We start from the raw sequence: 16,082 nt of genomic DNA on the forward strand, positions 1-16,082 counted from the left end.
ACCACCTTGTCATGTCAACCTTGACTTTTGGCAGATAAAAACAACAACAATAACAGAAATATGGGACAGAAAAACTACAGATCAAATCTCGAAAATGAATGATTTTCAGTTCATATATTAAACCTCATTTAGGAAACAATTGTTAAAGACGTTGGATAATGCAACCCTTGTATTAAAAATGTTATTTATACACCTTCCGTCTTCATATTTCTAACGTAACTTGAACAAACCCAACAACAATTCTATAATCTGCCCTGTTTTTTTTTTTTTTTTTGTTGATCAATTAATATCACATGAGAAACGTAACCTTTCTACGTGTTACAGAATAGGAGGCAAGGTTAATCTGATCTAATCCTAGGTACGATTAACAAACTAGGTCCCTGGTTCAAATCCCGTCACAATGGAGTTATTCAAGGATGCCAAAACGGTGCGACTAAGGAGCCATCACGACAAGTACTTAATGGCGGACGACGATAAGGAAGCCGTGATCCAAGAACGCAATGGCGGGTCAAGGCGGGCACGTTGGACGGTGGAGCACGTAAGTTCAGGAGACGGAGTCAGCCTGGTACGGCTTAAGAGCTGTTACGACAAGTACTTAACCGCCATTGACGACGAGTTTTTGTTAGGAGTGAGAGGGAAGAAAGTGAAGCAAACGACACCGTCTAGGCTGGATTCTTCAATAGAGTGGGAGCCATTAAGGGATGGGGCCCAGGTGAAGCTTAAGACAAGGTATGGCAACTTCTTGAGAGCTAATGGTGGAGTGCCGCCATGGAGAAACTCAATAACTCATGATGTGCCTAGTAGGAGTCATACTCAAGATTGGATTCTTTGGAAGGTGGATGTTCTTGAGTTTTATCCTAAGGTTAAAGAGATTGAGCGGTGTGACTCTGAGTCGTCTGAGATCGAGCCTTTCAATTTTCAGGTAAGGAGTAATATATATGGTTGTCATTTCATTGTAATATGTCATGAGATGTTCATTGTAATGTTGTTGTTGTTGTTGTTGTTGTTGTTGTAGTCTGGTGAATGTGGTGCTTCAAGTGCAAAGAACGAAGGCCGTGTCATACAATACAATGTCGTGGATGATAATGGAAACATTGTTGACGAAGCAGGAGGCGGACGCTCTCTAGTTTTCAAAGGAAATGGAGTGGAGGAGCTGACTCAAAGTCTAGAGGAAGAGACAGGTTTAACTGATATTACATTGTGTTCTCGCAGTCCTTTGAATGGAGAGCTTTATCCAATGCGCTTGGCTCTTCCTCCTAACCATGTCAAGTTGCACATTTACGTCGTTCCCTCTTCTTCCAAAGGTTAGTTTCTCATTTACAATATATAGTTTGTTTCTGCTCTGCTATATGCCCCTACTGCTGTAGTGTGACGGTCACATTCCTTTTATTCGGCAGTACCTTGTAAACTCTAATCTAAGACAAGTGTTTTGTATATGGATGTTTGCAAGTGTCAGACACAACTCTCAAGTATTATACACATGCGCCAACTTCGAGTGTTGGATACGACTATGAGAGGTAGAATGAAAATTACAGTAACATTCAAAGTTGAAATCAGAACATTGCAACCAATACTTATCTTACCCATACTTTCCTGTTATCTGATAGCATAGCCTGACAGATCTATAAGTGAATTTCAGAAAACCGGTTCTTCCTGAAATTTTGAGCTATTAGATTAATGACACAAGTAGATTATATAATATGTCTGACTGACCTAACAAAATGCTTATTTAACTAGAAATGATAGTCACAGGTTATTGTAATTATCTATCTTTGTAGGGCTTTATCCTTCCATTTCCTTTCTCTTGGAATTTTACCTCCCTTGGCTTCTGTTCCGCCTATGTTACTTTGCCACATCACTTTAGCTGTATGGCACCTGAAAATGTAACACTCCTTCGGAGACAATGTGGCATTACACTTGAGGCCAAATACATGAAAAACTTTCACTAGATTGCCGTGTTTGACAACTCCACGCGCACCTGCGTCCAACATCAACAGCGAGTCTGAGAAAGTAAAAAAAAAAAAAAAAAAAAAAAAAACTCTTTCGGGAGGGGAGGACAAGGCCACACTTAACAAAATTTAGAGCCACAAATGATTGACAGAAGATGTATGAGAGAGCAACACAAATTATTTGCTAAACATTCATCCGACAAATTTTGAAAAATTTCTGATTTCTTTTTGGTTCGCTAACTCATCACAAGACACTCGATACTAAAAACTTGCCAAGTTTTTCCTTCTTTTCTTCCTCATTTTTTTTTTTTTTTTTTTTTTTTTTTTTTGTTTTTGAAAAATTACCAATTGACGACAACTCATCCGAAAACTCTCTTTATACGGAGAGGGTGTCCTGCTAAGTAAATGCTCCTATTAATCCCCCATTGAATTTGTAGCTGCATCTTTTAACTCCCATTGAATGAGTATGGTTGGCAGTATCATTCTGTTACATTCGTATTACATGTGTTTTTATCAACTGAATTTAGTGCCTCATGTTTATGAAAACGACAGTTTTTGATTACCCCAAACTCTTCTGTACTACTATTGACTATTCCATGATTTCTTCAATATTCTATAGCAAATGCATTTCAGGTGTCAGACATTTAGGCAAAAATCATGTATGTTACGGAATACTAGATATCGCGGATTGAGTTATAGAGAAACGCCATCAGTAGTGTCTCCGAAAATATATTAGTAGGAAACCGGTGGTACCACAACACAACACAACACAACACAACAATGATAGAGCAAGAGGAGCTGTCGATGAAAACTTTGAAATTTTTAGTTAAAATTTCCTATCCACTATCAGAAGCTCCTAACTTTGAATCCTGACCTGACTCTGCTACTACAGTACTTCATAGCAGACTTAAAATTTTACTTTTCAAAGCTTGTGTCACACATGGTAGAGCCATGGTCACAAAAATACTGTCTCCGCCCATGTTTACCATCTTTAAGTCATACTAGTGAAGTGAGAGTCTAAGATAAACAGGCTACTTGAGACGTTTTCAGTAACCTGTTTGCGCTGATGTACTTCTGCTTCTATGTGTTCCGTATTCTTCAAAGTGCAAATACTCCATAGCTTACAACCTTTGTTGTTCTATTCATGTGTAGTATTATGTAGGAGCTCTTGTAGTCTTGTATGCTGCCTTTTCTTTTCCTTCTGTGCTTGCCTTTTAACGGTTTCTGGTAGTCGGCCATTATTATTGTAGTGACGGTGGCGTTACTATTATTTTGCTTTGATCTCCAGCTGCAGCAGAGTTAGCTTGAATCGAGCAATCAAACTGTCAAATCTGTGGCAATTCAAGGCAACAGAAGTAACGCAACAACATTAGCACTTGGTAGGGATGTTATCTGAAGTAGTTTCGAAAATATGATGAACCATATTGGCTATTCTTTCTTTTCAACGAAAGCAAAGACTTCAAGTGCATAACGATTAAAGCCTGAAAGGAAAATTGTTTAACGACAGCTCAAAGATGCCATTTTGAACGCAATATTACTGATGATTCATGTCAACAGTGCTTCAGATGTTTTCTTCTGAACTACAAAAATTATAATTCCTTAATCTTGCTATTTTTGCGGTACTGAAGTGAACAACCTTGATACTTGCGACATACTACCAAAACCTAAACACCAGCACTATGTTTACCGCTTCATTTGCGAAAAAGGGAAAAAAAATGGTCAATAAATAATGCAAAAGTTCCTCCAAAATGTCATATCTTTGTCTGAAATTTCCTATGTTTTAGTATTCCATATCTAATGACAATAGTGTTTGAATTCGTTCAGAAATACAGTATAAAATACAAACATGGAAAAATAAGCTCAAAATCGCCCTGATGTATAAATTACAAGTATGCTTTCAGGATGTATCGGCCAAGTTTGATTCTCCAGGATAATTACACTCACTTCCTTCAAATTAAAACCATGTAGTTAACCCATCAGCAACACGTTACGTAGCCGTTTTGTCGTCCATCTTTAGTGCAGCAACTTCTTCTAGGCCTGCTATAGTTACTGACTTACAAGGGTATGAATGAGCTTCACAGTCCAGCAACGGGGGTGCATAAAGATAAATTGATAATGAAATATCCGATTTGGATGCATGATGATAAATTGATAATGACTAATGAGAATAAAAGGCTCTATTACGAGCTATGAGCCAATCAGAATCCTGTTGACTACATCTACTGGCAAAGCATAGGCAGGATCTATTGCCTTCACCCCTGGATATTCAAGAAGCGAGAGGCCTGCATTGATGACACCACATAATAACCAAGTCACATGATGAAAAACAACTCAAGATCAATAGAACAAACACCGTCTTCCTATTTTCTTGAGACATTCTTCCTCGATTCACACATTTGTACTGTGCCCATTAACTTTACTGGTCAAATGATTTCAGTTTAACCATTATGTTCGCACAAATACACTAGCTACCGACACACACCCCTTACCACGCCATTTGCGGGAGGACGCTGGTTAGGATGATGATATTCAACAAAACCTAAATTATGTGAATAAGACGTGGATGATGGTTTCGATTTTCTGAATTTTCGCAGCCGCATATATTCTTAGTTATGTTATACTTTTCAGTTTAAATAATGAAAATAAAGACGCATATCCGTTGCAGCCGCTTCACCTGGTGGATAAAGGTAAGGGTGAAATTAAATAGATAAGGGAAAGATGAGGATGATGAACAGTTAGATGGATTAAATACGGATATAGATATGGTTCACACCCATTTTTACAAATAGTAATATGAAAATAGTTGTTTGATAAATTAAGTCTTAACGAAATTTACATTGCGGAGTATAATTTTAAATATATATTTAGAGAAATTAATATGGCCACAGTTGACATTGTTAACCACCAAGGCAATAAGTCAAATAGAGACAAAATGAAATAGAAGAAAAACTAATGAAGGGAGTAGGGTGGAATGCATTAATTGTTCAAGCACGTTACCTGCAACTCCAAAGTAAGTGTGGAACACGTCAACTGCGTCATCTGGTCGGTCTGAGATCCCGCCTTTCTCCAAGTCCTACATCAGACTCAGGCAGCAGACACAGAGCCTCGTCACTAGCTTTAAAACAAGACAAACTGATAACTACTTCAAAAGGGGCAAAATGAAAGCCAAGAAACCAGACCTGGCAATCTAAGATGAAATTAGAGAGCTTCTCCTTGTCAATCCAGTGAACTCTGTCTATTATAATCAAGCTAGAAAGTACCCACCAGGAGTAGCAAACCTATAAATTATTAAAAAGGAGGCTGAGTATATAACAACAACATTACCTCAGTGCCTCAATGGCTCCCGCAAATTGCGGGGTAAGGGGGGGGTCGGATGTACGCAGCCTTACCCTTGTGTTAGAAACACAAAGAGGCTGTTTCCGAATGACCCAAGATGAAAATTGCGTCGAGAACTGCATCGAAGGTCTGCTACTTCACAAGAGAAAGAAGCGCAGCCACTTTAGTAAGCCATTTTGCTTTACTCCATCATAATCCCAAACCAAAGAGTAATGAGTCTTTGGCTCCATTAGAAATATGGAAAATAGGCTGAGTATATAACAGGCATAAAATTTGAATGTCCTGCGAAGGACCTTTTTTACTTTCTTAAAGAAACAGATTAAAGGAAAAGGTATCTCACATCTGGAAGTTTTTCTGGTCTACCATTTAAACCTCCCGACTTAACTTGGCGCTCACATAACCACCAGCCTAGAAGATCCTTGTCAATGTGATGCAAAGAACCGGTTATAGCAAGAGCACCCACACAGCAAAATACTGCAATAGTGGACCATAAATTTTGCTTAATATAGATAAGATAGAATACAAAAAAGTAGCCAATACAATGAAAGGATTACGGAAGAGTGAAGTTAATCACGACTTCAACATTTACAGAACCAGATTACAACCCAGAAGTCCAGCTATCAACATGACAGAAGATCCTCTACCCCTTCCCCCAAAATAAAACAACCATAAAAACAGGGAAAATAACATGTTCCAATTCAGCGACGACATTATCCCAGTTTCTCAAAAGCTCCAGCCATGGCAAAGGTAAGGAGGTTTGAATATTGATTCACACAACCGTAACCCAGTGTTACAATAAACACAAAGTGGTTGTTTCTAGATGACGCAGAATTAAATTTGCATCACCATTTGCAATGGCAGACTTATACATCATAATAAAACAACATGGACAATATGTTCAGTCGATTTGCTTTATTTCATCATTATTCCAATACCAATAAGTGTTCACTCTTCCAAGAAAATCTACTAATTTAAGCTGCCGCAAAGAAGCAAAATATTCATTTGAGTAAAGTAAATCCCCTATGCTTTACTGAGATTGTGATCATGGGTGTGCACACGTCAACCTGATAAAAGTCTTCTCAGTATTCATCACAAAATTCTAATGGAATGTCCGTCGACAAACATGAATTCATACAGATAAACAATACTCAGAACAAAAAGAAGTACAAATTACCACTATTGACCACAACCTGGCAACTATACATCAGTAATTTACAACATTGAGTAATCAGCCTAACAGCTATGAAACACCAGATATATCACACAGAAATAGTTAATGGGTGGATAGCAGAAATTATGAACGTCAATGACTGGATATAACAATATTGTACATTTGAACATAACGAAACCACACAGGTCACTATTACAGATAAAAAAGAATCCAAATGAACCCACATACTTTGTCCCGCATGAGACTCTCCACCAGGTGTGCATCCAAAACCCCCATCTAGATTCTTGCATCTCACTATAAAGTTCACCGCCTTCTCCACATCAATTCTGTCTAACTGACGTAATAGTGACAGACAACAGATCGCAATATATGAAAATCTGTGAGAAAGATTTTCGCTTGTATAAGTGTTTTACATCAACCAAGAAGACAGAGACAAGTAGAAGACTAAAGTTTCATAACAGAATAAGAAGAAAAACTAGTATACAGCAAACCTTGTATCAACCTCTCCCCAAATGTCTCCCGCAAAAGAACCATCCTCATTCTGCAACCCCAAAACATCTGATTACAAGGTTAAGGTCACCAGAAAGCAAAATCGGTGTTTTATCTCTGTATTATTTTTTTTAAATCAAATATAAAACTTCTCTCACACTCCTAAATTAATGGAAGAAACGTATACAATAGAATTACATATAACATCAAAAGCAGTAAAGTTGATGTTTAGTGTCTGAATTCCTGAACTAAAAGCAAAATCTACAGCTTCCCAGCTTAGTCCACTGAAATAAACACATTAGACTTTTGCTGTTGTTATAAATAATAATCTAGAAAATTCTTGAAAGATTAAGATAGTTGCATAATCACTAGAATAATCTAGAGAAATGGAGAATTAACAACTTTGTAGCTGCCTCTAGAATGTTCCCATACACTAATATAAATATGGGTGTAGGTTCATTTGTAATGAGTGTAACCTCTAGCTCCAACATGGAGCTATGAAGGTCATACCACCAACATCGTCTTCCCCAAAAACCATGTAATATAATACACATTCAAAATATAAACAAAATCATCCATGATTGGAATATCGTATCCACTGCATTCCGCTGCTAAAATTCCAACATGGTATCAGAGCCCATGGTTGTCAAATCTGAGCGAAGATATTACGATCCTACCTCCTCCGTTCCATAAAAAAAAAATCAAATAAAAAAAAAACTTATTTGTTTCCTACACTTATTTTAAAAAAAATATTACTCTTCCCACGCAAGACTAGAACCTCTGAGCACATTCAAGACATGAAGACAATCAACAAGAAAAGCAAAGGTGAGGAGGAAGAACATCAAAAAAATAATCATGATTCAGGCTATCAAGAGTCAAGAGCAACGATGCTGGAAAAAACACACAAGACATGAAGAAATTCAAGATTGTGGGGAGCATATAACAGAAATTGGAGAACAAAGATTCAAGACAGTCAAAGATCTAATGGCAAACGATATCACACAAGGCTTCAAGTCAGGGTTTTAAATCTCGGTATCGGTCGCGATCACGGTAGCGGTCGCGGTGTCACGGAATCATTCCTGAACCGCTTGTCGCGGACCATGACTCGCTTGTCACGACCGATTTTTGTTTTACAATGTTTTATATCTTTTTTATTATTTATATATGTTGTAGATGTTATATTATGACGAAATATGTCCACAAAAACATTTTAAAATACTAAATGAAAATCTCAGTGTGTATTCGGTAAACTGGCTGAAGTAGGTTAAAATGTAAATGAATGAGTGAAGGAAGGAATAGATAAATACTTAAAAGTAACAACAACAAAAATGTTTAAAACAAAAAAATTAATTAAAAAACAATAAAATAAATACTGTAACAGTTACCTACATAGAGTATTGAGTACACAAATGACTAATGGTGTCCCATCAGCCACGTCTCACACCCCATTACCACATATTATAAATTAATTAATAAAAGAAATTAAAATACTTAAATATACCTACAAACAACTCCCAACTCCCCAAACCTAATTCCTAAAACATTACGACTCATCACCCATCTTCATCCCTGTCTAACCATCTTCATCCCTGTCAAAAATTTCACTCAACCAACCCAGAAAATTAACACTAAAATAAGATTATCTCGTCTGAATTATCCTCTGCACGTCTTCATCCACAAAATTTAAAGGTAAGAATATGTCACAGATGTCATCTTTTCATTTTGGTGCGGTCAGATCGGGGTCATATCGGCCGAGTCACTCGATACCCGAGTTAACTCGGTCTACTCGGCCGATTTTTGCCCTCTTTTAAACTAGCCGATAAAACTCGCCGTATCGTGTATCGGCAACCAACGAGACCGATACTTCTCGGCCGAGACGAGACGAACTGGCCGAGTTTTAAAACCCTGCTTCAAGTACGGTTAAGAATTTTCAGCTTAAGGGGGAGTGTTAGAAATAATAATCTAGAAAATTCTTGAAAGATTAAGATAGTTGCATAATCACTAGAATAATCTAGAGAAATGGAGAATTAACAACTTTGTAGCTGCCTCTAGAATGTTCCCATACACTACTATAAATATGGGTGTAGGTTCATCTGTAATGAGTGTAACCTCTAGCTCCAACATGGAGCTATGAAGGTCATACCACCAACATCGTCTTCCCCAAAAACTATGTAATATAATACACATTCAAAATATAAACAAAATCATCCATGATTGGAATATCGTATCCACTATATTCCGCTGCTAAAATTCCAACAGCTGTATATAACAGCAGCAAAGGCCCACGCATATTCATCTACAACAACAATGACGACAAGTCCCAGTTTCTTCAAGGCTCCCGCAAATTGCAGGGTTGGGTGTTCAAATATACCCAGCAGCCTTACGCCCTTACCCCATGCTAGCAACACAGAGAGTTTTCCCCATCACTCAAAAAGAAGATTGTGTGTCAGGAATTGCATCGAATGACTACTATTCACCGTAAAAAGAATCGCAAACAGTATAACAATTCATTTTGCTTTATTCCATGATGATCCAACACCAAAGAGAAAATACCCACACATATTCAGATATCCTCCGTAAAATTGTTTAAAAAAAACAGCTAATTTGGTCATGGCTAAAGTGTAAACCACAAAAAATACAACCATATTGTGAGCAAGCTCAAAACTATTTTAATATGTGAAACATAACTGAGATACAGCTGAAAAGGATACAATTTGACACCTTATCGACATCCAGAATATGCAGCTTATCAAAAAGAGCTAAAACTTGAACAGCGCTAAGAGTGTAAAGAATATGTGGATCATGCCCAATATTACCACCGAAACCACCTGCAGAAACAATCATAAAGTATATAAAATGTAAATCAATAAGCCTTTCAACTAGCCAGGATGATTATAATCCCTTGCAATTTGCAACTACGAAAACAAAAATGTAAGCTAAATGAATATTCTTGGCTCTACATCACCAACAGAAGAGAGCAGTAGAAACCTTTTTATTCTCTTCAGCGGGTGAGAACACAATAAGCACTTTAACATAACAGGATGAATAAAAACCCTTGCAAAGTAAAGTGCAACCTAAAAGATATTTTCTGCAAAAATAGCATCAACAAGGAATAAAACAAAATGATTCGCTAAACTAGCAAGTTACTGGGGTAATAATGTTGTTGTTATAGCACCAAAAAGAAGCATAGCTAAATCATCTTGAAAAAACAAATATAGATGCAAGGGATAAATTTATGGCAACAGAAACAAGTTGCCCATTCCAAGGTTGCTATTAGTTTTGGACCTTGCTATTTTCAGAAATCATGGCCTAGATAAGATCATCAATTAGTTTGATTCTGAGGGTTGGGATAAGACGAAAGGCACATCAGATTGGTGGGAAACTTCAAAACTTCAAAAATTATCTACCTAGTCTCAGTGTATTAGTAAGTGGGCCAACATCCCGCCACCCTTAGGGATTAATGTTACCTGAAAGTGAGGTTTAAGCATTCAAAAAGATGTTCTGTTACCCTCACTAGTGAACAAAAGTTTTCAATGCCGTGGGTAATGAAAATATCTTCGAAGAAAGATAGTGAAAAAAGAAGAAATTTTGACGTCAATGTCACTAGGAAGATCGATTAGGAGATAATCTACAAACCAGTTTCATGCTGACACTCCATAACCCACGAAATAACTTCATCTTGATCTACAACATGAAGCTTTCCCAAAAGATCTAGCGTGGTAAGTCCCCAATAAGCACCGTTCATTCTGAGGTGCTCCATGACCACCGATTCAAATGAATCCTTCTTCTAAGGGCACAAACAAAAGAATAGACAAGAAATAAAGTTGGTTAAAGTGCAAAGATGTTGACAGACCAAAGAGAGAAGGAAAATAAACTAGTAGGTAAGCAGTACGAGACCTATAACTGACCTTCTCAACACATACAATATATTGGACATGCTTATCTGCCGCCAACTCCACCATTGTGCCTGACAGCTGATCAGGTCTATCCTTGCAATGCAATTACAGTGAAATCATGAATTATAAGACAAAATGGGAGGGCAAAATATAACACAATATAGAATGATGAATAAACCAACTATATAGATTATAGAATACGACTTAAAGCAATATGGGATCTTCGAGAGAGTAGCCGTACTTTCTGTTTTGGTCTTATACTCTTGTGCAATAACAATAAGGGAAATCAGTTTGAAGACCTATCTGCTTCTTAAAGAGCAATGCAGAAGTGTGCCTCTACTTTACTTATCTTATGTTCTCCAATTCTAAAGGAATGCCCGGTTGTTCAAAATTTGGAGTTTAAGACCCTCTCTTTTATAGGACAGTTGCATATTTTTCAAAGTTGAGACTTTAATGCATAGCGTAAAGCTGCCAAGACACTATAAGAAGGTGCCTATAGCCCTATTTACCAACCTAAACAAACAGCCGGAAACTAATGCAAGACACTATAAGAAGGTGTCTATAGCCCTATTTACCAACCTAAACAAACAGCCGGAAACTAATGATTAGGTTCGAACATCAAATTGCTGACTGATTTTTTTATTTACCAACTGGCGACTACAGTCTAATGAATGGAATATTTGGTCGGAAAATAGACTTATTTCCGAGCAAATTTCTGTCTGTAATTGTTCCAACTGATAAATTGGTCAGTAATTTCCCTGGGCAGTCGCTAAACTGCGAACATAACAACATTATCCCAGTGCCTAGAGGGAATCGTTAAACCGTGAAACAACATACTCTCTCCGTTCTGGTCAATTGTTGCCCTTTGGTTTCGGCACAAACACCAAGGAAAGAGGAGGGGGCCAATTACTAAATGACAAGTGGAACAAATTGGGCGTGAATGATTAAATTGCTCATCAAGTTCATTCTTAAAATAGAAAGGACAACAATTGACTGAGATATCCAAAATAGAAAAGGACAACAAATGACGGGACAGAGGGAGTATAAAAGAATGAATATAAATGATTACCCTTAATTCTCTGACTAAAGACAATTTACCAGTAACTGAACATATATTGAATCTAAGTACACTTGAATTTCACTCTAATGATGGAATTTATCACGGACCCAAAATCGATAAACCCTGAATAATGATTAGAATAATGAAAAAGAAGAAAAATAAACAAACATAAAACAATTAGATTTGCAAAACCAAATTCCAATAAGCAGATAAATCTAAAAAAGAAAAAGTAGTTTACAAAGAGGTAAGGAGTGACGGTGGAGAGGCGGTGGTGAGGGGTGATGTTCGACTGAAATTTGGGGGTTTATGCCAATTGCTCAACAAATTCACTTTCTTTCAATTTCAAAACAATGGGATTAATAATCTTTCAACAATTCCGGGATAAAACGGCTTTACCCGCCGTTATTGTGATATTTTCCAAATTTTACAAAGGCCCGGTCCACGAACCCGCTCAAAACCTACTAACATGTATGTGGGCCAAAAAATCAAGCTAGGCCGGCTCACGTCTGACCTAAGTCTGTATTTGACCACCTCTAATTTAAATATATAAGCCTGATAAAATTGTGTAAGTAGCAAAGGTAATTCTATATTAATAGTGAAAATAATTGTAGCAACATTTGATGTAATAAATATGATAGTAATCACCCATTTGAGTGGTAAAAGTGACAATAATAGCAGCTAGAGTAGTGAAAGTCATAGTAGCAAGAATGAGAATAGTGAAATTAACAGTATTAAATGCGGGAGTAGTGAAAAAAATAATATGGCAGGAGTAGTGAAAAAAATAAATAAATATGGCAGGAGTAGTGAAAGTAACAGCAATGACAACAAATGTTATAAAAGCAACAGTATGAACAATGGAGAAAGGTAGCTAATAATTAGGTTTAAGGAAAATATTTTATTTATTTAAATATACAAATTTGATAAAATTAACGGGAATAGTGAATTTAACTATAAAAATAGCGGGAATAGTCAAAGAAATAACAGTAACCGAAGGAGTAGTAAACGTAATAGTATTAACATGGGTATGTTATGGACGTAATAATATCAACAGCGGGAGAATAAATGAATGTGTTTCATATAATTTGTTGATAAATTTTAAGCTCATCATAATTTTAAGATATATCATAGAACAATATATTACAAATCGTAAATGTATGTGTTAAAAAATACTAACGCAATTATATTTCCTAAGAAAATAAAATTTAAATGGTAAATATAGGTAGCCCGGTGGGGCTGGACACTAAACCTAGTTAAATGTAAATTAAAGGTACAGATGATAATTACCAAAAGTAAATAAAATATTTTGTTCAATTTTTTTCAAGTATACTTAACTAACTTAGTAAATACATTGCATTAAATACAAGTTAGAAGTATATATTTAATAATTATTATAAGTAAATATTATTTTAACTCGACTTTTAACATACAAATAACAATAGAGATACATATTTAACAAAGAGATGGATGTGTCATAATGGTAATAGCAAGTGTAGGTTCACTAAGAGGTCATGAGTTCGAGCCTCACAAACAACATTTTTTATCTAAATATAGTTAATTAGATTAACTTGACAAGTTAACCACACATTTAAAATTACTAACTTAACCCTACACTAACCAATTAATGTTAACTCTAATTTGCCACGTGTCGCGATGTTATTGGTCGTGTATGAGTTTTCCATACACCTCGTGTATGTGTAGCCTTTTTGAGTAGTTTACTATAACTAGGATAGGTCCCGTGTAAATGCACGACATTTTAAGTTTTGGCATATCTATAGAGTAAAATAAAATATAAAAGTTACATAATTGTATTTAACGTTAAGACATTGCTAAAGGAATTACTGCAGTTATAATGCGGAGAATTCAAATAATGATAGCTCGGGAGTAATAGGAACAATAAAAGTTTAGAAAATTCATATTTTTCACACATTTATTTTTGCAACGCAACAAAAGAGTACGAACAAATTATAGTTTTAAAGAGGGCAAACAAGTATTTAAGGTGGTCGAAAGTTCGAACCTTTAATCACGATCAACAATAACGGTCTTGAAACAGACAACTTTCTTAAAACAAAAGGTATTGAATTTTTCAATCGAGCAAATAGAACTCTAGAAACACAATATATTTAAGGGAAATGCTATATACAACCCTATGGGTTGTATGTAAGCATTTAATATCTTTCTAAATTTGGTATTAATTTAGAAATTAGAGAATAAATTACACATGAATCAATGCAATTAATGCATATATTAAGTGTTTATTTCCCTTTTTAGTTTCTTAAATACAACCCATTGGTTTCTTAAATTACACATGAATCAATGCAATTTCCTTTTTTAGTTTCTTAAATGCAATTAATGTATTTATCATATATTGTGTTTCTAGAGTTCTATTTGCTCGGGGTTATAATCGTTATTATGTGATAAAGTTAAATCTTTTCAACTCCGTAATTAATATTCCAATTGAACGTATTTCATCTTCTCTGTTTGTGGGGAAATTGTAAAAGACACGGTTATTTTCAATGAGTAAAAAAAGAGAGAAAATTTGATAGTATAATAAAAATGAATATAAAAGAAAATGTTATTTGAGGTAGTTTTAAAATAGGAAAGGAAATATTATTTAAGATTGTCAATTTATAGCCCATTTGTCAAGGTAATTAGAGTATCTAAAAAAGGCCCAATTAAGAGGATATTTTATTTAGGCGGGAAAACTAAGAGAATTTGTATTCTCTTAGTAGTAGGGGATTCGTGAAAATACTAATCGAACCCGTTACTTCGTCTAATTGTCACTTTGTCAGACTAAAGTTTGCGATATCTATAAAATATTATTAAAAGACTATTATTAAAAGACTACTCTAAAATGACCAATTAAGTACACCGTAGACAATGCCACGTAGGATAAGAAAAAGTCACACAGACATTCGAAGCTCACGTCAGCTGCATAACTCAAATCCATACCCAATTACCCCGTCTCTCATCATCATTGTTTCTACCGACAACGTCAATCTCCCTTTTTCCGCTCACTTCGTCAACCGACATTAATTTATTATTACATGGCATTAATTTAATTCATTTATCAATATATTAATTTAATTCACTTATCTTTAATATTAAAAGATATTATCTATATTCTTAAATGATTGTTGTATATTAAATATATTGTTTTCCAAACTTTATGTAACCCTTAGAAATTTACATCAAAATTTCATAATTTATAATTAATATTGACATTTTAATTGAAATTTTTGTGATAAAACATGTTTAATAGATAATATGTAAATATTTTCTAATTCTCTAATTATGTATGTATATTATATGGTTAAGATAATTGCCTAGAATATAGATTAGTTACCTAGTTTATAGGATTACAATGCTTGTATATAAACTGATTGATTATTCAATGAAAGGCAGGGATTATAATTCTTTCATAGTATCAGCCTCTTCGATCCTCTCATCTCTCTTTTCCGTTGCTCTAATTCTCACTTTTCTTTTTTGCAATGGCTGACAAAAACAACCTTTCCCTCTCTTATCAAACAATTCATCTCGTCCCCTCTCGAAATCGAGACCTCTGAATATGACTCATGGGCAGAACTCTTCAAAATCCATTGTCGAGCACACCAGGTCCTTTACTATATTATTCCAAAACCGTCATCAACGGCGTCCGCTGGAGACCCCAAAACTGATGCGGCAGCAAAGGAAGCCTGGGATCGTAATGATGCTATTGTGCTTCAATGGATATATGGAACCATCTCCTCTGAACTCCTCCATTCCATCATGAAATCGGATTCCACCGCTCAACAAGCCTGGGACCGCTTGAAAGGTATTTTTCATGATAATAAAAATACTCGTGCAGTCTATTTAGAGGGTCAATTCACTAGTGTTACTCTTGATAATTTTCCGAATGTCTCGGCCTACTGTCAAGATTAAAATCCATTGCGGATCATCTTGGTAATGTCGGTGTCACCATTTCCGATCAGCGCTTAGTCCTGCAAATTATCAAGGGGTTGAATGAGACCTATTCCCATGTTGCCTCTTTTATTCAACAGTCTGAACCCTTACCATCCTTTTATGAAACCCGCTCCCGTCTCGTTCTCGAAGAATCGCGTCTTACAAGTCTTGCTGCTGGTAATGCTCAGTCTGCCGCAACATCCCTTGTGGCGTCTAAGGTTACCGATACTAGCAACACCCGT

The 16,082-nt window shown here is 35.8% G+C and overlaps 2 protein-coding genes across 2 annotated transcripts; one reads left to right on the forward strand and one right to left on the reverse strand.

Moving 5' to 3' along the window:
- Window positions 1–37: 37 nt before the first annotated feature.
- On the forward strand, window positions 38–3,335 carry LOC141611808 (uncharacterized). The gene is made up of 3 exons (XM_074430447.1): window positions 38–922; window positions 1,016–1,304; window positions 3,238–3,335. The coding sequence occupies exons 1-3, from the start codon at window positions 401–403 to the stop codon at window positions 3,255–3,257; spliced, it is 831 nt and encodes a 276-aa protein (XP_074286548.1). The 5' UTR covers window positions 38–400; the 3' UTR covers window positions 3,258–3,335.
- Window positions 1,473–12,249, reverse strand: LOC141611807 (geranylgeranyl transferase type-2 subunit beta 1-like). The gene is made up of 11 exons (XM_074430446.1): window positions 12,140–12,249; window positions 10,854–10,929; window positions 10,582–10,732; window positions 9,657–9,773; window positions 6,948–7,014; window positions 6,685–6,833; window positions 5,626–5,759; window positions 5,129–5,227; window positions 4,947–5,022; window positions 3,004–4,231; window positions 1,473–1,978 (listed from the first exon to the last, which is right to left on the reverse strand). Exons 2-10 carry the CDS (start codon window positions 10,905–10,907, stop codon window positions 4,137–4,139), a joined length of 942 nt encoding a protein of 313 aa, XP_074286547.1. The 5' UTR covers window positions 10,908–10,929; window positions 12,140–12,249; the 3' UTR covers window positions 1,473–1,978; window positions 3,004–4,136.
- Between the last annotated feature and the right edge of the window lie 3,833 nt (window positions 12,250–16,082).

Source organism: Silene latifolia, chromosome 11 (assembly GCF_048544455.1).
Source record: "Silene latifolia isolate original U9 population chromosome 11, ASM4854445v1, whole genome shotgun sequence".
Taxonomy (NCBI): Eukaryota; Viridiplantae; Streptophyta; class Magnoliopsida; order Caryophyllales; family Caryophyllaceae; genus Silene; species Silene latifolia.